This window comes from Coregonus lavaretus, assembly GCF_964263955.1.
Source record: "Coregonus lavaretus genome assembly, chromosome: 10".
Taxonomy (NCBI): domain Eukaryota; kingdom Metazoa; phylum Chordata; class Actinopteri; order Salmoniformes; family Salmonidae; genus Coregonus; species Coregonus lavaretus.
In genome coordinates, this window is record NC_139997.1 from 29,770,017 (window position 1) to 29,796,346 (window position 26,330).

General features: G+C 42.3%; 1 protein-coding gene across 1 annotated transcript in view; it reads left to right on the forward strand.

Moving 5' to 3' along the window:
- Positions 1 to 1,257: 1,257 nt before the first annotated feature.
- The window catches only part of LOC311136407 (polypeptide N-acetylgalactosaminyltransferase 10-like), a 113,176-nt gene continuing 88,103 nt past the window's right edge, over positions 1,258 to 26,330 (forward strand). The window contains exon 1 of the mRNA XM_084170525.1: positions 1,258 to 1,524. Coding sequence (XP_084026651.1) covers positions 1,366 to 1,524 — 159 coding nt within the window. The 5' untranslated portion in view covers positions 1,258 to 1,365. The remainder of the gene's footprint in view (positions 1,525 to 26,330) is intronic.

Genomic DNA, 26,330 nt, shown 5'->3' on the forward strand with positions numbered 1-26,330 from the left:
TTTAATATAAAACATTGTGTTGTTGCACAGTTATGGTTTGGTTGGAATTCAAATATTGATTATTGGGACTCCCTAAAAACAAGCCACTTTGATACAGCTACTACCAGAAATGACTTTATGTAGCAGGTTAGGAGAGCATTTTCGCTAACCCTTTCCCAACTTACTAGCAGGGAGGAAGAGGGGAAGCAGAGGTTTTACTTAGGCCAAAATGTCCACGAAAATAAGCCCACGAAGTTATGAATTTTTGTAGAGTTCAATGAGAGTGTCGAATTTGGTCAACAAATAATGTAATTGCTAATATGCTATGTGAGGCTTATTTGATCAATAAGACGTGTCGTAATGGTTAGGTTGTTACAAATGCACTGATATAAGTGGATGCATGGCAACTTTGAAAAAAATATTTTATATTGGAGTTGTGCCTGTTGTCATAGAGATAGATAGAGGACTCATTACATTTACATTTTAGTCATTTAGCAGACGCTCTTATCCAGAGCGACTTACAGTTAGTGAGTGCATACATTATTATTTATTAATTTTTTTTATACTGGCCCCACGTGGGAATCAAACCCACAACCCTGGGGTTGCAAACGCCATGCTCTACCAACTGAGCTACATCCCTGCCGGCCATTCCCTCCCCTACCCTGGACGACGCTGGGCCAATTGCGCGCCGCCCATGACTGAGCCTGGATTCGAACCAGGATCTCTAGTGGCACAGCTAGCACTGCGATGCAGTGCCTTATACCACTGCGCCACTCGGAAGCAGTGATATCATGTAGTCAACTGGGTGGGGATTCCTATGAGTTGGGAGCAATCAGCAAAGAAGAATGCTCATGCTGTCAAAGAGTCTCCCATCTATCTCTATGGTCTGTTGTTATCATGCGTATCTGCCCTCTCATTGGCTAGAATGGTCCCACCTGATCTCGCCTCCTCCCGTCTGCCTTCCATATTTGAGGACATGTATTTCCATTGTTAGTGCGGTCACTTGACTATCTTGTCAATATAATAGACCATCTTTGTTACTAGTCGCCAACGTTCCGAAGCATGTCTTTAACTTAATTATCCTAACCTGCTACATTAATTATCATAACCTGCAACGAAAAAGTAACTTCCACTCGTAGCTGTATTGAAGTGGTGTGTTTTTAGCGAATCTCGTCATTTTTCACTACAAAGAAGACCGCAAAAGTCTCCTTCCGTCTTGTGCTCCCCAACCAGGATATTGATTCACTCCCCCTAGCGGAAGTGCCCGCAGCTCAAAAAGCTACATCATTCGTTTGATCAGAGTGAATTTGTGAAAGTTGTCTCCACCGGGAAGGAGCTGCTTGGGAGTACACTGTCGACAGCTTTTCTCGCATTTCTTCTGGAGAGATGAGGCGGAAAGAAAAACGACTACTTCAGTTCGCAGGGTTGCTTATAGCGGCTCTTCTTTTCCTGCCGAACGTTGGTCTGTGGTCATTGTATCGAGACCGAGTCTTTGAGAACTCGCCAGAAATAGTGGAGGGACCGGGTGGCATCCCTCAAATACAGGTAAGGTTGGCTAGTACACGGTTTGCCTAGCTCGCGCTGCAAGTGAAAACACTTCTTGACTTGGTGTCACTGACTGTCCGATCATGTCAGTAATGGACGTAGCTAGCTAGTTGGACGCATGTAAAATGTCTGCAATTGTGCGACGTAACGTTAACTGTCTAACGTTAGCTAGCTTGCTAAACATTTTGCTAACTTGACAATGTGAGGCTTTTTGGCAGCAGGCTCTTAAATTGTCAATTGGCTAGCAAGTTTCTATATGACTTCTTTATGTGTTTTTGCTACGTGTGACACTGATTGTCACCTCCTTTACAATGCCATTAGCTAGTTTGCTAGTTAAATAGTTACGCTACTTTATCAATACATCACTTCTTTAGGAAATGGGGCATGTTGTCGCCAAAGTCGAGCTTTTCAGAAGAATGTGGGAGGATAATGCCAGGTAGCTACGCTGGTGGATGGTGAAAAGGCCACGTAGCAAAGTCTGGAAATAGGCGTTGTAACACATCTAACGTTAGTTATATGAAAGGAAGTTGTGATTTGCAGCAGACAGTTGTTCACACTGGTTGCTAAGACCCATCATAAAGATGCTGTTTTGAAAGAATATGTTTCTGCGTGGGTCTGCTGGCTATTTTTTACTAGTATTCTACTAGCTGCACAAATGATGTCATGTAATGAGGAAACCTTCAAAATTAAAGCCCACATTTCATTGCGGATAAGTCATTCAAAAGATATTGAATGTTAATCAATGGGCACTTATTATGCCCTCAAGAAAAGGCAAAACGTAATTTTTTGAAGAAAAAAATAAAAAAATATATATATGGTTTTAAAACTAATAATGAAAAAATACAATGTTAGCACTGGTATGTTGAAAATATTGTGCTGTAGAGAGAATGTTTCTACCTGTCTCAGTTAAAGTGGGGTAGGAAATACTCAGTATGGTCTCTACTAGCCCAACATGTACTTTTAAGGAGCTTACCATTAGTCCTTAAGGTCCAAGGACCTTGTATGTTATTTTCAGAGGTAGACTGGTTCTGGCAGCCAAATACTCCATCTAAACGTGAATCGATTCTCAATTGCGATATAGAAACATAAAGCCCTTTTTACTTTCATATCACATCAAAATAATTTCACAAAGGCAAAATATACACTTACTGTATACGGTTTTAACCGGCTTTATCACAGTTGCAGCCGACAGTATTTTTCAGTGACCACATTCTGGTGGACTTCTTCCTTTACACACAGGTGTTCGGAGCATGCTATATAGTTAATTAGCACAGGTGGTCCCTCTGTCTTCCATAAACATGCAAAGTAACATGGAGATATGGCCGTGTGGGAACACTAACACTATAAAGGTGTGTATCAATTTAAACTTTTGGTTTTAGAAAATTATTTCTCGCCGATACGGTCCTTATGCTTCCAAAACTGTACTGCAAGCGATGCGGGTTAATGTTCAGACCGAGCGTCAGGACTCTTAACAAAACACCCCCGTACAGAAGACGCCTTTGTCCAATGACTCTTATGTGTAATATAATGGAACTGAGAATCATGATCAAGGGCTAGGTCTCTACTAACCAAATCCGTTCTCCACCCCCTCCATAGCCCCCAATGCAAAACACAGTAATAGACTGTACATGGGATACTTTTCTACCTTTTTCCGCTACAGTGGGGTGGAAAATACTCAGTAGGGTTTCTACTAATCAAATATGTGTAGTTTGAGGGAGACTGTCTTATAGACATGCATTTAGTCCTGTATGTTATTAATTCCAAAACAATTAATGTACTGTTGTGTTGAAATGCCTTCTGGAACATGTGAATTTTCATGTGCCTTAATAACAAACTTGTATGACATCTGTAAATACCAATAAAATGGTTAAATTACGAGCCTAGTTGGTTTAGCCATGGAAAAAGACAGTACCTTCCCGCTAGCCATGATTGGCTGAGATAATGGATGGGCTGGACATGCCGAGAGAGGAGTTTGGATTGGTCTGCCATGTAGCATGCTTCTATCTATAACATGAGCTGGTCAGTATGTGTAGGTAATCCTTTCTAATGCAACTTTTTTGAAAGATATCACGTAGTAGAAGTGCAAAAGTGTTGTTCTCCACTTTCTGGAGTACTGAGTTTTGAAATCAGTGGAATGCCCAGAAAATTCTGGTGTTTGATTGCAAAAATGCAGAGGGAGTCGAAAAGAGAACACATAGAAGGCTATTGTATTAAACACCTGTCTCCGGATTACATCTTCAAACTAAGAGCACCGTGACAGAGGGAGAAGCGTTCATCCATGTATACGGGTAAAATAGTCTAGCTAGCTACATTTTCAGATATTACACATTTCTAATTTTGTCAGTCGTTTTCATTTCAAGTTAAAGCGTATTAGCTGGCTGGCTTGCTAGCTAATGTTGTGTATGATCTGTGTAGTAATATTATTCGTCTGGTACCCAGGCTATAGGCCGTACGTCTGCTCTGCTGTACTTCAGATTCTGTGGTAGTAAGTTACGCCTCACAATGACAGTGATGCAAATCAGAACTTTTTGTGACCCCCTTCTTCTCATGTGTTGGGTTTAGTAAAGTGAGTCTAGTTGACCTGGAGGCCTTTTCTCTTTGTCCTGATGTGACATTTTATTACATTAAGGTTGAGTAAGAGTTTAGCCTCTGGTTCTGTGAAAATATTCTCGATTTGACTCTCCTGAAATATGAGTGAGGGGGGAAAAGTTTAATGCTATTATTTCAAGGCTTCAGTAACCTTGGGTTACATTAGCAGGATGTTGGAATTCAAGTGCCGTGAACAAGGATGAAATAGAATTTAGGCCTACCCAAACTAACAGTCTGGATCGCACGACAGGGATGCAAACTTGCCATTTTGCCAATATTCGCCGTTTTGATCTCAAAATAGGTCATCCACACAATCATGTAGATCTGTAAAAAAAAAAAACGTTTGGGGTGGGATGGGTCTGACAAAGTGAGCAGACGCAGTGTATCACCCATTGAGCTATAAAAGAGCGGCGTGAACAGATCTTCCCTGGGAGAATCTCAATTGCATACTCCCTTCGTCCTCTCCTCGCCTCCTTCTCAAAACCCAGGAGGTCAGAGGGGAGGGACCTCTGGCTTTCTCATCCAATGGGTTTTGAGTAGAGAGGATGCGAGGAGTATGCAATTGAGATTCTCCCACTGTTTGCTCACTAACGTTACCTTCTCTGGCGGCTGTGTCATCACACACTCCACGCAACAGACTGACTGGGAAATTTGGTAAATAAGAATTTGTTCTTAACTGACTTGTCTAGTTAAATAAATAAAATAAAATACAGAGGGTGGTGAGTATGACCCAGTACATCACTGGAGCCGAGCTCCCTGCCATCCAGGACCACTATACCAGGCGGTGTCAGAGGAAGTGCCCAAAAAATGTCAGACTCCAGCCACCCAAGCCATAGACTGTTCTCTCTGCTACCGCATGGCAAGCGGTACCAGTGCACCAAGTCTGGAACCAAAAGGATCGTGAAAAGCTTCTACCCCCAAGCCATTAGACTGCTAAACAAAACTGCTAAATAGCTAATCAAATGGCTACCTGCATCGGGGCATGGACTGCAAGGTGTCAAATGGCTACCAACTCGTCGGGGCATGGACTGCAAGGTGTCAAGCGTTCCACAGGGATGCTGACCCATTTTGACTCCAATGCTTCCCACAGTTGTGTCAAGATGGCTGGATGTCCTTTGGGTGGTGGACCAGTCTTGATACACACGGGAAACTGTTGAGCGTGAAAAGTCCAGCAGCATTGTAGTTCTTGACACACTCAAACCGGTGCGCCTGGCACAGTTACCATACCCTGTTCAAAGGGAATTCAATCTTTTGTCTTGCCAATTCACCCTCTTAATGGCACACGTTTCAAGGCTTAAAAATCCTTCTTTAACCTGTCTCCTCCCCTTCATCTACACTGATTGAAGTGGATTTAACAGGTGACATCAATAAGTGATCATAGCTTTCACCTAGATTCACCTGTTCAGTCTATTTAATGGAAAAGGTAGGTATTCCTAATGTTTTGTACACTCAGTGAAGTGTATTTTAGTATACACTTTTCATATTAATTGTATATCCGTTCTTTTTCAAAGATTTCTCACAAAAATAAGCATATCTCTGAAATGTCAATGGAGCACTGAGCGTATACCAAGCTTTTTATTTTCAAAGCCTTTTACATTTAATTCAGCTCGTGTCATGCTAATTTTGCTTTTTGCGACCTGCAGAAACAACTTTGAAGATGATGACCACAATTTTAAACCTTCAAAAGTTGTTACGAGAAACCTTCCCTGCCTTGTCAGACGAGCTCGGTGCTTATTATCGGATGTATTGTATTAGGTTACAAAATCCGACTTTTTGGATATAATGTTAATAATATGTTAGAGAAAGACCCCACTGAACAATTCAGAACATGAATAATAATATTTGTCTTGGTAAAATAACAAACTGCCCTTTTCGTCATGCTACAGTAGCTACCAGTAGCCACGAAAAGGGCAGTTTTCCGAAAAAACTATAAGTATTTCAATCTTCTCGATGGAGCAGTGTGGATAAAGGTAAAATTTGGAGTACAGTGGCATATCCCATCTCTGCATTGATGTAAGTTTTCCAACCCATATCTCGCGCAGGCTCCACGGTGTCTTAATGTAACCATGATTGACCTCAGAGCAGATCAGTGTAAAGAAGCGTAATGGTAGGGTCGGTATCTTCTGGCAACTTTGCCAGCAGCTACAGTACGCTACACACCGCTGTCTGAGTTGAGCACTGCTGTAGTGCGCATTATAGACTATTTCATTCCCTTCATCTGAACATCGGAGTGTCAGCAACAATCATGCATGTCAGTTCAGTGCACACAGCGTAACATACATTTATTTGGGAATATATTTCGTAGACCAGACATGCTTCTGTATTAGGCCATGTCATCTCCCATCCCTCCAGAGATTTCTTATTGCGGATCTACACTGATCTCAAAAACGACCTCTCCAGAATCCATGACAGAAATCTGTCGCCGTGACTGAGAACTTTAACCTGTTACCGCCACTGAGCACAATCCAAGAGCAGCCACCCACAGAAGGGTCCAAAGGTTGGGGAGGGAGTAGGCTTTTATTGCCTTTCTCCCTGGGGATAATCAAGATTAGGCTATAAAACAACATCCCTAGCTTTTCGTTAGTCACTATATGCTCAGTCAGATTAAGCCCACTAAATACACCTATTACACTGTCAAGGCATAGCTATAGAAGCTTTGAACAAATTTTATACAATTTAAATCCTCTAAGAAAACCAACAGTCCAAACCTCATGTCTCTATCATAATCTATTCAAAAGTTATTGGAGTTTTTACCCTTGTAGGATAGCCAAAATTAGGGTAACTAAATCAATGGAGGCCAGAGAGAGAAAAGTGGAAAACATCTGGAAAATTGCATCTTGTCAGCTAGGCTGGATTCTGTGCAAGAATTAAGGTAAATTAAACAAAGTATGGTAAATAATAAGTATAAAAAGTAGTCTTTGGTTGGAAAGTAACAACCCATTGATATTGTCAATGGCTGTGACACACTGAGGACACACTGCTAACACGGTGGGGGTGGAGTAGGCTAATGACAGAGGCAGCACGGCCTACCGCCAGGTGTTGTAACTCACTCACTGGGGCAGGCTAACCAGTATGGTGGGATTTCATCCTACCTGCTGACTGACACAGAGCACAGGAAGCTACAGATAGGAGCAGAGGTTTACTATAAATAACGGCAGGCCTGGGAGGCAACGCAACGTAGCCAGGCTGGCTGGCATGTTGTATTTTTACTGAAGTCAATTAGCTCAAGCTACATTAATCATAACTTACCATGAGATTAATATGATGTCCAAACATGTTCATTTGTCTCGCACAGAATTGCATTCATGACTACCACAGATAAAGTAGCTCAGGCTAGGCCTATGTAATAGAGATCTGGCATAGGGAAATCATGGCAAGTCTTATGTCATGTTCTTATGGTTCTGCAATATGACTGCTGGTAAGGGCTGTCTTTTAAAATACTGGGTACTATATGTAGCCTACATCACTGTGGCTGAAGAGTTGAAGACCCACCTACTCCAGTAGACCAGCGTGCCCCCATACCTCCTCAGCCTCATCATGTGACAGGTTATTTCAGCACCTGACACCGAGCTGCCGGGTGTCAAGCATGCGTCCCTCTCTCAGTCACTCCAAGCATCTGGGCCCAGGGACAAGCAGCACTAGGAAGCTGTTACCCTGTCACCAGCAGCACTGGCCTGAGGGACAGCAGATCTGGGTTAAAGAATAGCGCACTATATACAGGGAATAGGGTGTCATTTGTGACACTACCACAGGCTACTCTATCATAAACATCCTCTGCATGGTATAGCCACTACAATGTAAGGTGTTGCCAGATTACAGTGCACACTGCCACCATGACAGTCCCATCACTGTTGTATTCCCTCTGGAGCGCTGCTGCCTGCAGCCAAGCACAGAACGCATCCACTAACAACACGCTAGTGAGCAGCACAGTAAATGGATATGCCCTGGAGTGAAGCTGCGTACACTCCTTTCCTTCCTTACACAAGAGTGTGACTCAGCTCTGAATAATGTACTATGATTAATGTCCGATGGTGGTATGGAATCTGCTCTCTTTTAGTCTTCAACTTGAGTGATAATCACAGGCTAATTTATCACAGAAAAGGCCTAACTAACTGTATTTATGTCTACTCAAAACACTTAATATGTGAGTAAAAAGCATAGGCGAGGCCTAGGTCCTATTATAGAGAAAAGCAGCAATCCAATTTGTAATGTAGCTATATTATTTTTCTTCAGCTGTCTTATCCCCCTCTTTCACTCGAAAATATTAACTCAATTAACCTAGCTCGTGTTTGTGATGCATCCTAGTTCGGTCTCTGCACCGCATAACGCTCCCTCTCTCTTTCTCTCTCTCGCTCTCAATCTCTCTCCATCCCACAGGCATTCTTCGGATTACAGCCTCAGAGCCTCAGTGGCATTTAGGTGCTTCTTCTTTACTTTTTTCCCCCTCAACCTTCCCCACAAAGAGCACTTCAGAGCAGACCTGGGTTCAAAGAGTACGTTGAGCATTTGCTTGGAGTTAATTGCAATGATCATGAGAACGGTGAGGAATCAGCCCAGAACTACACGGGAGGATCTTGTCAATGATCTCAAGGCAGCTGGGACCATAGTCACCAAAAAAACAATTGGTAACACACTACGCCGTGAAGGACTGAAATCCTGCAGCGCCCGCAAGGTCCCCCTGCTCAAGAAAGCACATATACAGGCCGGTCTGAAGTTTGCCAATGAACATCTGAATGATTCAGAGGAGAACTGGGTGAAAGTGTTGTGGTCAGATGAGACCAAAATCGAGCTCTTTGGCATCAACTCAACTCGCCGTGTTTGGAGGAGGAGGAATGCTGCCTATGACCCCAAGAACACCATCCCCACCGTCAAACATGGAGGTGGAAACATTATGCTTTGGGGGTGTTTTTCTGCTAAGGGGACAGGACAACTTCACCGCATCAAAGGGACGATGTACGGGGCCATGTACCGTCAAATCTTGGGTGAGAACCTCCTTCCCTCAGCCAGGGCATTGAAAATGGGTCGTGTATGGGTATTCCAGCATGACAATGACCCAAAACACACGGCCAAGGCAACAAAGGAGTGGCTCAAGAAGCACATTAAGGTCCTGGAGTGGCCTAGCCAGTCTCCAGACCTTAATCCCATAGGAAATCTGTGGAGGGAGCTGAAGGTTCGAGTTGCCAAACGTCAACCTCGAAACCTTAATGACTTGGAGAAGATCTGCAAAGAGGAGTGGGACAAAATCCCTCCTGAGATGTGTGCAAACCTGGTGGCCAACTACAAGAAACGTTTGTCCTCTGATTGCCAACAAGGGTTTTGCCACCAAGTACTAAGTCATGTTTTGCAGAGGGGTCAAATACTTATTTCCCCCTTTTTTTTAAATGCAAATCAATTTATAACATTTTTGACATGCGTTTTTCTGGATTTTGTTGTTGTTATTCTGTCTCTCACTGTTCAAATAAACCTACCATTAAAATTATAGACTGATCATGTCTTTGTCAGTGGGCAAACGTACAAAATCAGCAGGGGATCAAATAATTTTTTTCCTCACTGTAGGACTCGTTTTACTGTGGATATAGATACTTTTGTACCTGTTTCCTCCAACATCTTCACAAGGTCCTTTGCTGTTCTGGGATTGATATGCACTTTTCGCACCGAAGTACGTTCATCTCTAGGAGACAGAACGCGTCTCCTTCCTGAGCGGTATGACGGCTGCGTGGTCCCATGGTGTTTATACTTGCGTACTATTGTTTGTACAGATGAACTTGTTACCTTCAGACGTTTGGAAATTGCTCCCAAGGATGAACCAGACTTGTGGAGGTCTACAATTTTTTTTCTGAGGTCTTGGCTGATTTCTTTTGATTTTCCCATGATGTCAAGCAAAGAGGCACTGAGTTGAAGGTAGGCCTTGAAATACATCCTCAGGTACACATCCAATTGACTCAAATTATGTCAATTAGCCTATCAGAAGCTTCTAAAGCCATGACATCATTTTCTGGAATTTTCCAAGCTGTTTATAAGGCACAGTCATCTTAGTGTATGTAAACTTCTGACCCACTGGAATTGTGATACAGTGAATAATAAGTGAAATAATCTGTCTGTAAACAATTGTTGGAAAAATTACTTGTGTCATGCACAAAGTAGATGTCCTAACCGACTTGCCAAAACTATAGTTTGTTAACAAGAAATTTGTGGAGTGGTTGAAAAACAAGTTTTAATGACTCCAACCTAAGTGTATGTGAACTTCCGACTTCAACTGTATGTTTGAGTAGGACAAATTATTACACACAGTCATTACCGTTAGCTAGCTACGTTAGCATCTAAGCGGGCAAGCTAACATTACCGCCCACCAATGAATAATGGTGTATGTTTCTCATATCGAAATTAATGACTAAACACAGAATGCATCCTACAAATAGAATATCAGAGTTCAGAGCATGATGTCAGATATGTCATCTCAGAATGCTTCATCCAATATCACGTGTGACAACTGTGAGCAGCCAGCCGCATCCCCTAACCAGCCATTAGTCTACTGGGCTGCTTTTCTCCAGACCCAGCGCCAGGATAAAGTGACTAAGGGGGCAGTTGAAGTCAGTGAGGGGGCACAATTGTTGGGGGTTCTTGCATTGGAATTATATTTAATTCTGCCTATATCACGCTATACCACAAACATAAAGTTCAAATGCCGAGACTCTGAGACCATTGAGTGCTTTTGAAGTGACTAAAGCAAGGCCGTTTTGGTAATGAATATAGGCTACAAGATTGATAGGGTAATTCACCTATTACAGCTGTCTTACCAAGATAATGCAAACTAAATGCTGAAAGTAGTAGCTAAGTTTTTCATGCATACAACAAAAATACTGAATTACAGTTTGGGTTAGAATACTGACACAACTGCGAATGCAAACAAATGAATGCAAACAGAACAAAACAGCGGTACCAAGTAGGCCTAGTAAACAAAATATCAGCTCGATAAAGGCATGACACATTTTTGGCTAGTTACATTAACAGTAAACAAACGCAGTAAACAAAAGGTGAATGGAGATCCAAATAACCAAAACGCAGACTGAGATGCAGCCATGCACAACTGTCTTGCCAAACAAATAGACCTATGTGTACAGCAACACATTGTAATATGGCACAATACACTTATCTGGATTAAATTCGACCCACTCGATCAATTAAGCAATGCCAGCCTACAATAAACATGTTTCCAGAGTATTGAGATTGTTCAAATATGTACTTGTTATTCTCTGAAAATATGAAAAGTATATGCACATTTCAACTCCTTTTTGGCCCCTCACCAGTTTGCATCCCTGTTGAATAGAGCAGTGCTTCTTCTGAGAGAATGCAACTTTGAACCAGGGAGATTATAGAAAAACTAGCCTATATGAGAGGTGTGGAAAATAGACAGTTTAAACTGTATTAGGATTCATTAGCCTAATTATCCTATGCACAGACACTGGCACAGTAAAGACGACACCCTGCAACCTTTAGAAGTTGATGTCAGCCGAGGTAAAATGTTAATACAGCAACCTCAGGCGGTACATTAAGAGAATCGGAAATTTGATTTTGTTTTGAATGTGTTAAGCCCTTGGAAGATTAGAAGATTGGAGGGAGCAAGTTGGATGCAGTGAGAGCGGAGTCACTCGTTAAAGGCTCATACATTCCACATTATGGCGGGGAGGAAAATACCTCGGGAGTAAAGGCAGAGATGTTTGTTCACTTTGTTGTAAAGCATTTTCCTCCCCTCGTTTCCCAGACAAGGCGAGCGTTGACCGCTGCTGGCGGAGGCTGTGCACGTGCTGCTGCCTGCTCTGTATGCCTCTCGGGGAGCTCCTCAGCCCTGTTAAGAACAAGGGGCCAAATGAGAGGCAGGTGCAGGAAATGTGCAGCCATGGGTTATGATGATGAAGAATGTGTTCTCAGTCAACTTGCCTGGTAAAATAAAGAAATTAAGGCAGTGAATGTTGTGGTGATGTTGGTTTTGTATCATTGTAGAGTTACTTTTTATGCGGTGTCTGGTGTTGCTCTATCACGTTTGTCTCTTGTACTGCATATACTGCATGTGTTGTCAGACAAGGAACCACCAACATCCCTAGTCATCTTGATGTGTATCTGTAAGGATGCACTAAGGGAATTTCTCAGCTGATACGATATATTTTCTCAACCGTTCAATATCAGTGATGTTTGGTTCTTGTTGAAGTAGGCCTGCTCTGATTCACTCCTCAGCAGTGAGACTTGAGTTTAGTGCTGGCACAATTACCGTATAATCATGTAACCGACGGGTATGGATGAAGACCATCATTTAAAATAAAATAACTGTCTTAACCGTAATCCTTTTTGTGTGTGTGTGTGTGTGTGTGTGTGTGTGTGGAACGAACAGCTGACTGAAGACGGTACGGCCGGACATTCCTGTGGTTGAGTCCATTTCTGCGGTAACATGGACTCTTAACAGCGTGATGAAACTTTGTTGCTCCTTGCTGAAACAAGCAAGGTGTTGTAGCAAAGAGTCTTTGGTTACCTAGGCAATGCCCCCCTCCCTGCTGCAACAGCACACATAGAATGAATAAAATGGACTTGGAACCTCTAACCCTGGTAAACTCACAATGGCTGCCTGGTATTGTCAGTGTTTCCCCTATTCATTTAGCGGTGGCCCACTGCTGCTCAATAGTTGCAACCACTGCAAATAATATAATTAAAAAATATATATATTTATTGTAATGAGTTGAATCAACAAATCACAGCACATGTTCAGGTGGGCCTTTGCGCTTCAGCAAACAAAGGAAAGGAGGGGTGCTCATGTAAAGTAGTCTAATTTCTCTTTTGTTGGGCGTGCAAGATCAAGTGGGCGTATGTGTGGTCTCAATTAAATAGCCTGTAGAATAGACTATATGGGCTGAGAAGCACAGCACAGTTGACTTTAACTTCCTAAATATGATAGGCTATAGTTTAGACTCCGACATTGACTGTATTTTACTCTGCTTGCAAATCGTCCTGCACCTAAAAGTTATGCAAAATTTAACTGAAGTCAAGTAAGTGTCCACTCCTATATTTCGCCCCGACTGTACTCTTTCAAACTACGTCTACCCTATTGGCTGATATAGCCCAATAATGCCGATAGCTTAATATATTGGGCCAGGTGAGAATATCTGGTATTTTAACCTAATTCTTGCTGGGACTGGGGCTGCAAAGCGAGCTGTGTCACATACACATAAAATAAGATTGCAGGACTTCAGTCGGATTCAGGACCAGTTCTTGAGGGAGCAGGTGGGACAAGAAGTCAGCGGGAGCAGTAGGTAAAAGCAGCGGGAGCATGCGGGATGATGAAATCAGTCCCATGAAGATGGGGCACTATAAAATCCGCGTTGCAGACGGAATACAGACATTAAAGACGGAAATCAACAATATTAATTTTCTTTGTGGAAAATTCATTATTTGCCCAAGGTAATCATATTACCTGAAAAAAATGTATCAGTGATTTGTATTTTCCTGCAACTTTCTGAAACTGCATGCCCCTGTCTGTTTGTCTGTGCGGTGTGTGCGTAGGCTTATGTCTGCACTTTGTGTAGCCATTAGCGATTTTTATGCTAATGATAACATTCTGGTAGAGATGGAAAGGCTTTCCCAAAAACCTTCTCAATTAAATGTTAACCACAAAGTAGCCTACGTGGTAGAATATCATGATTATTTGCATCGATCCAGTGGCCATTTTGTTTAGCAAACTCTGCAATCTCATGAGCGATACAGAAACATCAATAACCAAACAACAGTCTCTTGCTGGTGCACACTAGAGGTTGACACGGGAGTGAAAATCAATTTCTGTCCTGTCAATTTTTTTCCCTCTTCTGTCCTGATCCCGCAACCCTGGAACTTTCCTGTGCCTTCCTGATAAAAAAATCACTCCCATCCTGTCCCGTGCTCATTTTTGCGCGCAGAAATATGTAGGCTATTGTGTTTGTTTTAGGAAGTATTGAAAATAATTTCAGTAATGCATTATGCGACTGTGATGTGGTTGTCTACCTAGTTAAATGCACTGACTGTAGGCACAATTCACTCTGGATAAGGGCGTATTCTAAATGACCAAAATGTATACTGAACAAAAATATAAACGCAACATGCAACAATTTAAAAGATTTACTACTTTAAAGTTCAAATAAGGAAATCGGTCAATTGAAAAAAAATCATTAGGCCCTGATCTATGGATTTCACATGACTGGGCAGTGTAGCAGCTATGGGTGGGCCTGGGAGGGCATAGGCCCACCCACTGGGGAGCCAGGCCCACCCACTGGGCTGGCGTGGTTACACGTGGTCTGCGGTTGTGATGCCGGTTGGTCGTAGTGCCAAATTCTCTAAAATGGCGAAATGAACATTATATTCTCTGGCAACAGCTCCGGTGGACATTCCTGCAGTCAGCATGCCAAATGCACGCTCCCTCAAAACGTGAGACATCTGTGGCATTGTGTTCTGTGACACAACTGCACATTGTAAAGTGGCCTTTTATTGTCCCCAGCACAAGGTGCACCTGTGTAATGATCATGCTGTTTAATCAGCTTCTTGATATGCCACATCTGTCAGATGGATGGATTATCTTGGCAAAGGAGAAATGCTCACTAACAGGGATCTAAACAAATTTGTGCGCAAAATTTGAGAAGCTTTTTGTGCGTACATTAACATAAAAAAAGTAAACCTGAGCGGCAGTACTGCATAAGTCAATCTATTTTTATTTCACTCCTCACCTTGGATGGCATGGGTTTAGTTAAATACACAAACAATTGGGCTATTTGATTAAACTCCATCAAATTTAGCTAAAACATCTCTTTCCTTGGCTCTAATGTGAGTGATGGATCCATGGCTGCAACAAGATATTACAATTTCTTCAAGGCTTTATGACGTAGGTTGGCATCTGAGGTAGCCTAGTGATTGGCAGCAACCGGCGTGAGTGAGCCGACAGAAGGGGGAGGGCGGAAATTACCTTTTTAAAATAAATATTAAGTAAACTGTATTAGGCTTAGCCTACACAGTTGTTGTTTTTATGAAATGCTCCACATGTCACATTTACGGCCAAAAAACTATTGTTTATAACTATTTCTGTACTGCCCGTTCCTGTAGACTGTTGATCCTGTCCCTAATGTGACTCTAGAACTTCACTCCCATTCCTGCCAGAATCCCGTGGGACCCGCAAGACCTGCGGGAGTCCTGTTCCCATGTCAACCTCTAGTGCACACTTGCATTAAAGGGTAACTACACCCACAAATACAAACTTCTTACATTTTTCCCAGACCTCAAGTGGGTTCCTGATGTGGTGTATAAAAATGGGAAAACAGAAACCTGGAAAAACTAAATGGCAAAAACAAACGGGGGGTGACTAAACGGAATCAGGCAAAAGATTCAACAGATTTTATAGGGCCCTACGCAGCCCTCTAGCCTGATCCACATGGTGGTCTTTTGATTTGCTTTCCTACACACCAAGAGAAGTACTGATACAGGAAGGAGAGGCGTTGTGCCGTGAGGTGTTTCTTAATTTGTTTGAAACCAGGTTTGCTGTTTACTTGCGTTATATAATGTGGAAGGGAGTTCCATGCACTCATGGCTCTGTATAATACTGTACTGTTTCCTTGAATTTGTTCTGGACCTGGGGACTGTGAAAAGACCCCTGGTGGCATGTCTGGTGGGGTAAGGTTGTGTGTATGACTATGCAAACAATTTGGAATTTCCAACACATTAACCTCTTAAGGATCGGACCCTTTTTTTCAATTTTTGCCTAAAATGACATACCCAAATCTAACTGCCTGTAGCTCAGGACCTGAAGCAAGGATATGCATGAGAGTAAACACTTTGAAGTTTGTGGAAATGTGAAATTAATGTAGGAGAATATAACACATTAGATCTGGTAAAAGATAATACAAACAAAGAAAACATGCGTTTTACTTTTTTTAAACTTTTTTTTTTTATCATCTTTGAAATGCAAGAGAGGCCACAATATAATATTGTAGTTTAGGCACGATTTTGGCCACTAGATGGCAGCAGTGTGTGTGCAAAGTTTCAGATTTGATCCAGTGAACCATTGCAATACTGGACTATTTTGTATCAAGTCTGCCCAAATGTGCCGAATTGGTCAATTGATACATTTTCAAGTACATAACTATAGAGAACATACGTTTTATATTACCATATCATTTTTGTAAATTTACCCAATCCCAGGAATGTCATACATGATGGATCATTAGCTTATGCACTAACTTTCACACATCTAGATGGCCGGGTGGGTTGGGTGTGGAGCCAGAGACAGCATGGGTTCAAACTGTACATTTACATTTTAGTCATTTAGCAGACGCTCTTATCCAGAGCGACTTAGTTAGTGAGTGCATACATTTTCATACTGGCCCCCCGTGGGAATCGAACCCACAACCCTGGCGTTGCAAGCGCCATGCTCTACCAACTGAGCTACATGGGGCCTGTAGAACCCAGTTCCTACATTTGAATATAAAAATGGATTTTATCAAACAAAACTATGCTACATTTTATCTCTGGGACCATTAAGATGACAAATCCGAGCAAGATTACTGAATTTAAGTACATTATTTACCTTCAGAGGTGAATGTATCAAACCAGTTGCCGTGATACATTTTTTGTTGTGCACTCTCTTCAAACAATAGCATGGTATTTTTTTCACTAATAGCTACTGTAAATTGGACAGTGTAGTTAGATTAACAAGAATGTAAGCTTTCTGCCCATATAAGACATGTCTATGTCCTGGAAAGTTTGCTGTTACTTACAACAGTCATGCTAATCACATTAGCGCACGTTAGCTCAACCATCCCGTATACAGGACACCTATCCCGTAGAGGTTAATGTTTCTTATAAAAACAAGAAGTGACGCAGTCAGTCTTTCCTCAACTCTTAGCCAAGAGAGACTGGCATGCATAGTATTAATAGTAGCGCTCTGATTACAGTGAAGAGCAAGACATGCCACTGTTCTGAGCCAGCTGCAGGTCTAGGTCTAGGTCTTTCTTTGCGGCACTAATCAAGATAAGATCAAACTAGAGCCTGCAGGACTTGCTTTGTGGATTGTGGTCTTCACAAAGAAGAGCATCTCTTTTGTGGACAGACCTCTCCCCGTCTTTACAACCATTTGAATCTATATGTTTTGACCATGACAGTTTACAATCTAAGGTAACAACACATAATTTAGTCTCCTCAACTTGTTTGACAGCCACACCATTCATTAAAGATTTAGGTGGGGTCTAGTACTTAGGGAATGATTTGTACCAAATACAATGCTCTTAGTTTTAGAGGTGTTAAGGAGGTTGGTGGCACCTTAATTGGGGAGGACGGGCTCGTGGTAATGGCTGGAGCATAATAAGTGGAATGGTATCAAATACATCAAACACATGGTTTGATGCCATTCCATTTGCTCTGTTCCAGCCATTATTATGAGCTGTCCTCCCCTCTGCAGCCTCCATTGGTTCAGGACCAGTTTATTACTGGTCACCCATTCCAAAACAGACTGCAACTCTTTGTTATGGGTTTCAGTGACACACATGCTTTGTTTAATGCCAGTGGCAGGTCATTGGTAAAAATAGAAAAGAGTAGAGGGCCCAGAGAGCTGCCCTGCAGTACACCACATGTTTGACATTAGAGAAGCTTCCATTAAATAATACCCTCAGTTATATTAGATAGCTCTGAATCCATGATATGGCAGAGGTTGAAAAGCCATAAGGTTTCTCAACAATAGGTTATGGTCAATAATGTCAAAGGCTGCACTGAAATCTAACAGTACAGCTCCCACAATCATCTTATCAATTTATTTATCAGTCATTTGTGTCAGTGCAGTACATGTTGAGTGCCCTTCTCTATACGCATGCTGAAAGTCTGTTCGTTTGTTTACAGAGAAGTAGCATTGTGTTTGGTCAAACACAATTTTTTCCCAACAGTTTGCTAAAAGCTGGCAGTCAAAGGTTGGACACACCTACTCATTCCAGGATTTTTCTTTATTTGTACTATTTTCTACATTGTATAATAATAGTGAAGACATCAAAACTATGAAATAACACATATGGAATCATGTAGTATCCAAAAAAGTGCTAAACAAATCAAAATATATTTGATATTCTTCAAATAGCCACCCTTTGCCTTGATGACAGCTTTGCGCATGCTTGGCATTCTCTCAACCAGCTTCACCTGGAATGCTGAGCACTTGTTGGCTGCTTTTCCTTCACCCTGCGGTCCAACTCATCCCAAACCATCTCAATTGGGTTGAGGTCAGGTGATTGTGGAGGCCAGGTCATCTGATGCAGCGCCACATCATTCTCCTTCTTGGTCAAATAGCCCTTACACAGCCTGGAAGTGTGTTGGGTCATTGTCCTGTTGAAAAACAAATATTAGTCCCACTAAGCGCAAACCAGATGGGATGGCGTATTGCTACAGAATGCTATATGAATGTTATCTGAACCTTATTGCTAAGGCTACATATATTAATATGGTAGGGGAAGACCACTCCCTCGCCCCTACCAACTTGCTTGGAGGGCTCGACAGTGTCACGTGTTGCTGACAACTCTGAGGGTGACTTCCAGACAGTGGCAAGGGGATCAATAAACCCATCAACATCGGGACACACTTGTGACTTGAATGATGCAATTCATGTTTCACTTTTAATGGTGCAATATGTAGAAATTGCTCTGCCATTTCCTGGTAGCTAAAATTCTAATAGTTTGCCTAATTTCAGTTTGTGACAAAACAAGCAATCGGTGCATTCGGAAAGTATTCAGACCCCTTCACTTTTTCTGCATTTTGTTACTTTAGACTTATTCTAAAATTGATTAAATTGTTTTTTTTTCTCATCAATCTACACACCATACCCCATAATGACAAAGCAAAACCATGTTTTTAGACATTTTTGCAAATGTACTAACAACAAATAACTATTACATTTACATAAGTATTCAGATCCTTACTCAGTACTTTGTTGAAGCACCTTTGGCAGCGTTTAGAGCCTCGAGTCTTCTTGGGTATGACGCTACAAGCTTGGCACACCTGTGTTTGGGGAGTTTCTCCCATTCTTCTCTGCAGATCCTCTCAAGCTCTGTCAGGTTGGATGGGGAGCGTCGCTGCACAGCTATTTTCAGGTCTCTCCAGAGATGTTCGATCAGGTTCGAGTCCAGCCTCTGGCTGGGCCACTCAAGGCTATTCAGAGACTTGTCCCAAAGCCACTCCTGCGTTGCCTTGGCTGCTTGCTTAGGGACGTTGTCATGTTAGAAGGTGAACCTTCGCCACAGTCTGAGCTCCTGAGCGCTCTGCAGAAGGTTTTCATCAAGGATCTCTCTGTACTTTGCTCCGTTCATCTTTCCCTCGATTCTGACTAGTCTCCCAGTCCCTGCCGCTGAAAAACATCCCCACAGCATGATGCTGCCACCACCATGCTTCACTGTAGGGATGGTATTGGCCAGGTGATGAGCGGTGTCTGGTTTCCTTTAGACGTGATGCTTGGCATTCAGTCCAACGAGTTCAATCTTGGTTTCATCAGACCAGAGGATCTTGTTTCACATGGTCTGAGAGGCGTTAGGTGCCTTTTGGGAAACTCCAAGCGGGCTGTCATGTGCCTGTTACTGAGGAGTGGCTTCCGTCTGGCCACTCTACCATAAAAGCCTGATTTTGGTGGAGTGCTGCAGAGATGGAAGTCCTTCTGGAAGGTTCTCCCATCTCCACAGAGGAACTCTAGAGCTCTGTCAGAGTGACCATCGGGTTCTTGGTCACCTCCTGACCAAGGCCCTTCTCCCCCGATTGCTCAGTTTGGCCGGGCGGCTAGCTCTAGTTAGAGTCTTGGTGGTTCCAAACTTCTTGCATTTAAGAATGATGGAAGCCACTGTGTTCTCTGAGACCTTAAGTGCTGCAGAAATTATTTTGGTACCCTTCCCCAGATCTGTACCTCGACACAATCCTGTCTCGGAGCGCTGCTGACAGTTCCTTCGACCTCCATGGCTTGGTTTTTGCTCTGTCAACTGTGGGACCTATAAATAGACAGGTGTGTGCCTTTCCAAATCATGTCCAAGCAATTGAAGTTACCACAGGTGGACTCCAAGTTGTAGAAATATCTCAAGAATGATCAATGGAAACAGGATGCACCGGAGGTCAATTTCGAGTCTCATAGTAAAGGGTCTGAATACTTATGGAAATAAGGTATTTCAATTTTTTTTAAATAAATTTGCACAAATCTAAACCTGTTTTCGCTTAATTTTTATTATTTGGTATTGTGTGTAGATTGAGGGGGGAAAAAATGATTTAATACATTTTAGAAGAAGGCTGTAATAATAACAAAATGTGGTGAAGGGGAGCTGAATAGTTTAGGGAATCATTGTACCATCTAAACCGCTGTGAAATATATTTTCAATAAACAAAATTATTGTATTTTCAACTTTTGAAGGTGGTGTACAAAATCGCAAAAACTACACTTAAAAACGGGACGCATAGAAGAGATCTTCCACTTCTTAGACTTGCTTTTAATGAGTATGACAGATCTATAACTCACATTTCGATGTCAGTTTGGTCGGGTCCGCCCAAAAAATTACATATGGCAGCTTTAAATAATAAAACGAGCATGAAATTGAAATGTACAACCCCCCTGTTGTTTTACAAGATATAAACCTCAGTAACAGTTAAACATTTAATTTGGGAGGTATTTCATCTGTTACATGTGTCAAGTCTTTTTGTATCAAATTGCGCAAACTCCAAACACATATCGCGGTGCGTGTCGGGATAGCACTTCGCTTTGGAGCCTTTAGCCTTGCTGGCTTGGCCAACGTGACTATCGGAGGGTCTAATTAGCCCCTACACTAGAGTTGGACGGTTTCCAGATTTTCATGTTGTCGTACAGACCTCTTATTCTGGGATTTACGGTATGACCGGTTTAGTACACAAGGGGGCACCAAAGAACGCAAAATACCATTGGGCATCTGTTACCAGAATGCTAACAAAATTAGCAAAAGTAATATTTTCCATGGAAGCTGCTAGCTAAATATGCTAACGAGCGCAAAAGAAAATAAACGAATTGCAAAGACAGGCAATCCAGCTCATAAATGTATACATACATTTCAGTCATTTAGCAGATGCTCTTATCCAGAGCGACTTACAGGGGCAATTAGGGTTAATTGCCTTGCTCAAGGGCACGTCGACAGATTTTTCACCTAGTTGGTTCAGGGATTCAAACAGCGACCTTTCAGTTACTGGCCCAACGCGCTTAACGACTAGGCTACCTGCTACATAGGCGCTACCGAATGTCATTTTTGGTGAGTTTGGACATTTACAAGCAAACGTGAATGAGAGACATTGTGCAAATGAACAAAGTTTTGATGCATGCTTGTCTGCTCTGAAGCAGCATGTGTACACGCTGTGTCTGTCTGGAGTCGCTAGAGCAACGGGCCTGCCTGCTCTGCTTGGAGCAGACTGGGAGGAGCAGACAGGGGGAAGAGCGGACAGGCCGAGAATGTAGAGGAGAAAAATGCAAGGAAATCAAAAGATAGCAGTGGCTAACTCATCCAAAGGGCTTTGACTTCTCAAACACAGCAGAAAGCTTACACAATATGAAGCCCCGTGACCTTATTAATTTAGTAATTTACTTCGATAACTTGCAAGTTAAACTTAAGAGTCGCGTTAACACAGCATTCTTCATTTTTCATGCAGGGGAAAAAAAGAACATGCTGCGTTTTGTAAATGCAGATCTAAAATGCTTCTTATTGTAATTTCTGCTGGGTGACTAATTTTGTGCTTCAGTTGCATCTTCTCCACTCAGAATGGCCGTTCGTGAATTATCATCTATCAGCAGACTGTGCACTGACTGACTGTGTAGCTAATTTTCTTGGAGTAGCCAGCCTAATTTTCTCCGGTAAAATTCAAGATGATATTAAGCAAAACATTAGGAAATGTAGCTGGCTACATTCTTTCTATGCTAAACATTAGAAATTTGATGGCCATGCATCGTTTTTGCAAAAAACCCATTGACATGTGTGACTGCCAACCAAATAGCGTTCCACTTCTGTTCATGAAAATGAAGCTCAATTGGATTGAGGTCTGGGCTTTGACTAGGCCATTCCAAGACATTTAAATGTTTCCCCTTAAACCACTCAAGTGTTGCTTTAGCAGTATGCTTAGGGTCATTGTCCTGCTGGAAGGTGAACCTCCATCCCAGTCTGAAATCTCTGGAAGACTGAAACAGGTTTCCCTCATGAATTTCCCTGTATTTAGCACCATCTATCATTCCTTCAATTCTGATCAGTTTCCCAGTCCCTGCCGATGAAAAACATCCCCACAGCATGATGCTGCCACCACCATGCTTCACTGTGGGGATGGTGTTCTCGGGGTGATGAGATGTGTTGGGTTTGCGCCAGACATAGCGTTTTCCTTGATGGCCAAAAAGTTCAATTTTAGTCTCATCTGACCAGAGTACCTTCTTCCATATGTTTGGGGAGTCTCCCACATGCCTTTTGGCGAACACCAAATGTGTTTGCTTATTTTTTTCTTTAAGCAATGGCTTTTTTTCTGGCCACCCTCCATAAAAGCCCAGCTCTGTGGAGTGTACGGCTTAAAGTGGTCTTATGGACAGATACTCCAATCTCCGCTGTGGAGCTTTGTTGCCTCTCTGATTAATGCCCTCCTTGCCTGGTCCGTGAGTTTTGGTGGGCGGCCCTCTCTTGGCAGGTTTGTTGTGGTGCCATATTCCTTCCATTTTTTAATAATGGATATAATGGTGCTCCGTGGGATGTTCAAAGTTTCGGATATTTTTTTATAACCCAACCCTGATCTGTACTTCTCCACAAGTTTGTCCCTGACCTGTTTGGAGAGCTCCTTGGTCTTGATGGTGCCGCTTGCTTGGTGGTGCCCCTTCCTTAGTGGTGTTGCAGACTCTGGGGCCTTTCAGAACAGGTGTGTGTGTGTGTGTGTATATATATATATATAACACACAAACACACATACACATACAGTGGGGAGAACAAGTATTTGATACACTGCCGATTTTGCAGGTTTTCCTACTTACAAAGCATGTAGAGGTCTGTCATTTTTGTCATAGGTACACTTCAACTGTGAAAGATGGAATCTAAAACAAAAATCCAGCCCAGAACTACACGGCAGGACCTGGTCAATGACCTGAAGAGAGCTGGGACTACAGTCTCAAAGAAAACCATTAGTAACACACTACGCCGTCATGGATTAAAATCCTGCAGCGCACGCAAGGTCCCCCTGCTCAAGCCAGCGCATGTCCATGCCCGTCTGAAGTTTGCCAATGACCATCTGGATGATCCAGAGGAGGAATGGGAGAAGGTCATGTGGTCTGATCCACTCGCCGTGTTTGGAGGAAGAAGAAGGATGAGTACAACCCCAAGAACACCATCCCAACCGTGAAGCATGGAGGTGGAAACATCATTCTTTGGGGATGCTTTTCTGCAAAGGGGACAGGATGACTGCACCGTATTGAGGGAAGAATGGATGGGGCCATGTATCGCGAGATCTTGGCCAACAACAACCTTCCCTCAGTAAGAGCATTGAAGATGGGTCGTGGCTGGGTCTTCCAGCATGACGACCCGAAACACACTGCCAGGGCAACTAAGGAGTGGCTCCGTAAGAAGCATCTCAAGGTCCTGGAGTGGCCAAGCCAGACTCCAGACCTGAACCCAATAGAAAATCTTTGGAGGGAGCTGAAAGTCCGTATTGCCCAGCGACAGCCCCGAAACCTGAAGGATCTGGAGAAGGTCTGTATGGAGGAGTGGGCCAAAATCCCTGCTGCAGTGTGTGCAAACCTGGTCAAGACCTACAGGAAACGTATGATCTCTGTAATTGCAAACAAAGGTTTCTGTACCAAATATTAAGTTCTGCTTTTCTGATGTATCAAATACTTATGTCATGCAAAATTACAGACCTCTACATGCTTTGTAAGTAGGAAAACCTGCAAAATCGGCAGTGTATCAAATACTTGTTCTCCCCACTGTGTGTGTATGTATGTATGTAAATGTGTGTGTATGTATGTGTGTGTGTGTGTGTGTGTGTGTGTGTGTGTGTGTGTGTGTGTGTATATATATATATATATATACACACATACAGTGAGGGAAAAAAGTATTTGATCCCCTGCTGATTTTGTACGTTTGCCCACTGACAAAGAAATGATCAGTCTTTAATTTTAATGGTAGGTTTATTTGAACAGTGAGAGACAGAATAACAAAAAAAAAATCCAGAAACACGCATGTCCTAAATGTTATAAATCAATTTGCATTTTAATGAGGGAAATAAGTATTTGACCCAATCTCAATCAGAAAGATTTCTGGCTCCCAGGTGTCTTTTATACAGGTAACGAGCTGAGATTAGGAGCACACTCTTAAAGGGAGTGCTCCTAATCTCAGCTTGTTACCTGTATAAAAGACACCTGTCGACAGAAGCAATCAATCAATCAGATTCCAAACTCTCCACCATGGCCAAGACCAAAGAGTTCTCCAAGGATGTCAGGGACAAGATTGTAGACCTACACAAGGCTGGAATGGGCTACAAGACCATCGCCAAGTAGCTTGGTGAATAATTCACAATCTGTAGAAGCAATGAGAATAGAAAGGTTCAGAACTTTTGTAAAACATCACAGTACGGTTGAAATGTATATGGCAAATGGAAATCCTATATGGATGGTGTTAAGAGATAGATGGGAGGTATTGAATAGAGTTGAAGGATGGGACTAATAACAAATAACAACAAATAATAACAAAGATAGCTAATAATGTAAGCATACTGTGTCCATAATAAGTATATAGGTTGTATGTTGGGAGGTTTTGGGAAAGAGCACAGTTAGAAAGATATGGCATATAGAAGCAAACCGGATGGACATCATGAAAATGATCGGAGAGGTTGAGAGTAGAAGAAGTTCAGGAGCAAAAAGAAAAAAAAAAAAATATATATATATATATATATATATATAATAGAATTATTGTAAAATTAACTGTGTCCATAAGGTGTAGATAGTAAGTATAGACCGGAAGTAGAGGCCTGGGCATTGTTGTTCACTAATTTACTCCAAGTAGGGAAAGGATGGCGGGGTTGAAAAGTAATAAAGGGGAGTATATATATAAAAAACATGGGGGATTGGAAGTGATGCAGACAATTACATTGATAGAAGATACAATCTATCTGCAATATTAAGCTGATCCATCCCCCAGAAAAAAAAAAAAAGCAGCTTGGTGAGAAGGTGACAACAGTTGGTGTGATTATTCACAAATGGAAGAAACACAAAATAACTGTCAATCTCCCTCGGCCTGGGGCTCCATGCAAGAGCTCACCTCGTGGAGTTGCAATGATCATGAGAACGGTGAGGAATCAGCCCAGAACTACACGGGAGGATCTTGTCAATGATCTCAAGGCAGCTGGGACCATAGTCACCAAGAAAACAATTGGTAACACACTACGCCGTGAAGGACTGAAATCCTGCAGCGCCCGCAAGGTCCCCCTGCTCAAGAAAGCACATATACATGCCCGTCTGAAGTTTGCCAATGAACATCTGAATGATTCAGAGGAGAACTGGGTGAAAGTATTGTGGTCAGATGAGACCAAAATGGAGCTCTTTGGCATCAACTCAACACGTCGTGTTTGGAGGAGGAGGAATGCTGCCTATGACCCCAAGAACACCATCCCCACTGTCAAACATGGATGTGGAAACATTTATTTTTTGGGGGTGTTTTTCTGCTAAGGGGACAGGACAACTTCACCGCATCAAAGGGACGATGGACGGGGCCATGTACCGTCAAATCTTGGGTGAGAACCTCCTTCCCTCAGCCAGGGCATTGAAAATGGGTCGTGGATGGGTATTCCAGCATGACAATGACCCAAAACACACGGCCAAGGCAACAAAGGAGTGGCTCAAGAAGAAGCACATTAAGGTCCTGGAGTGGTTTTTCTTGATTTCTTTGTTGTTATTCTGTCTCTCACTGTTCAAATAAACCTACCATTAAAATTATAGACTGATCATTTATTTGTGAGTGGGCAAACGTACAAATTCATCAGGGGATCAAATACTTTTTTCCCTCACTATATATGTGTGTGTGTATATGTATATATGTGTGTGTGTATGTATGTATATATATATATATATATATATATACTGAGATCATGTGACAGATCATGTGACACTTAGATTGCACACAGGTGGACTTCATTTAACTAATTATGTGACTTCTGAAGGTAATTGGTTG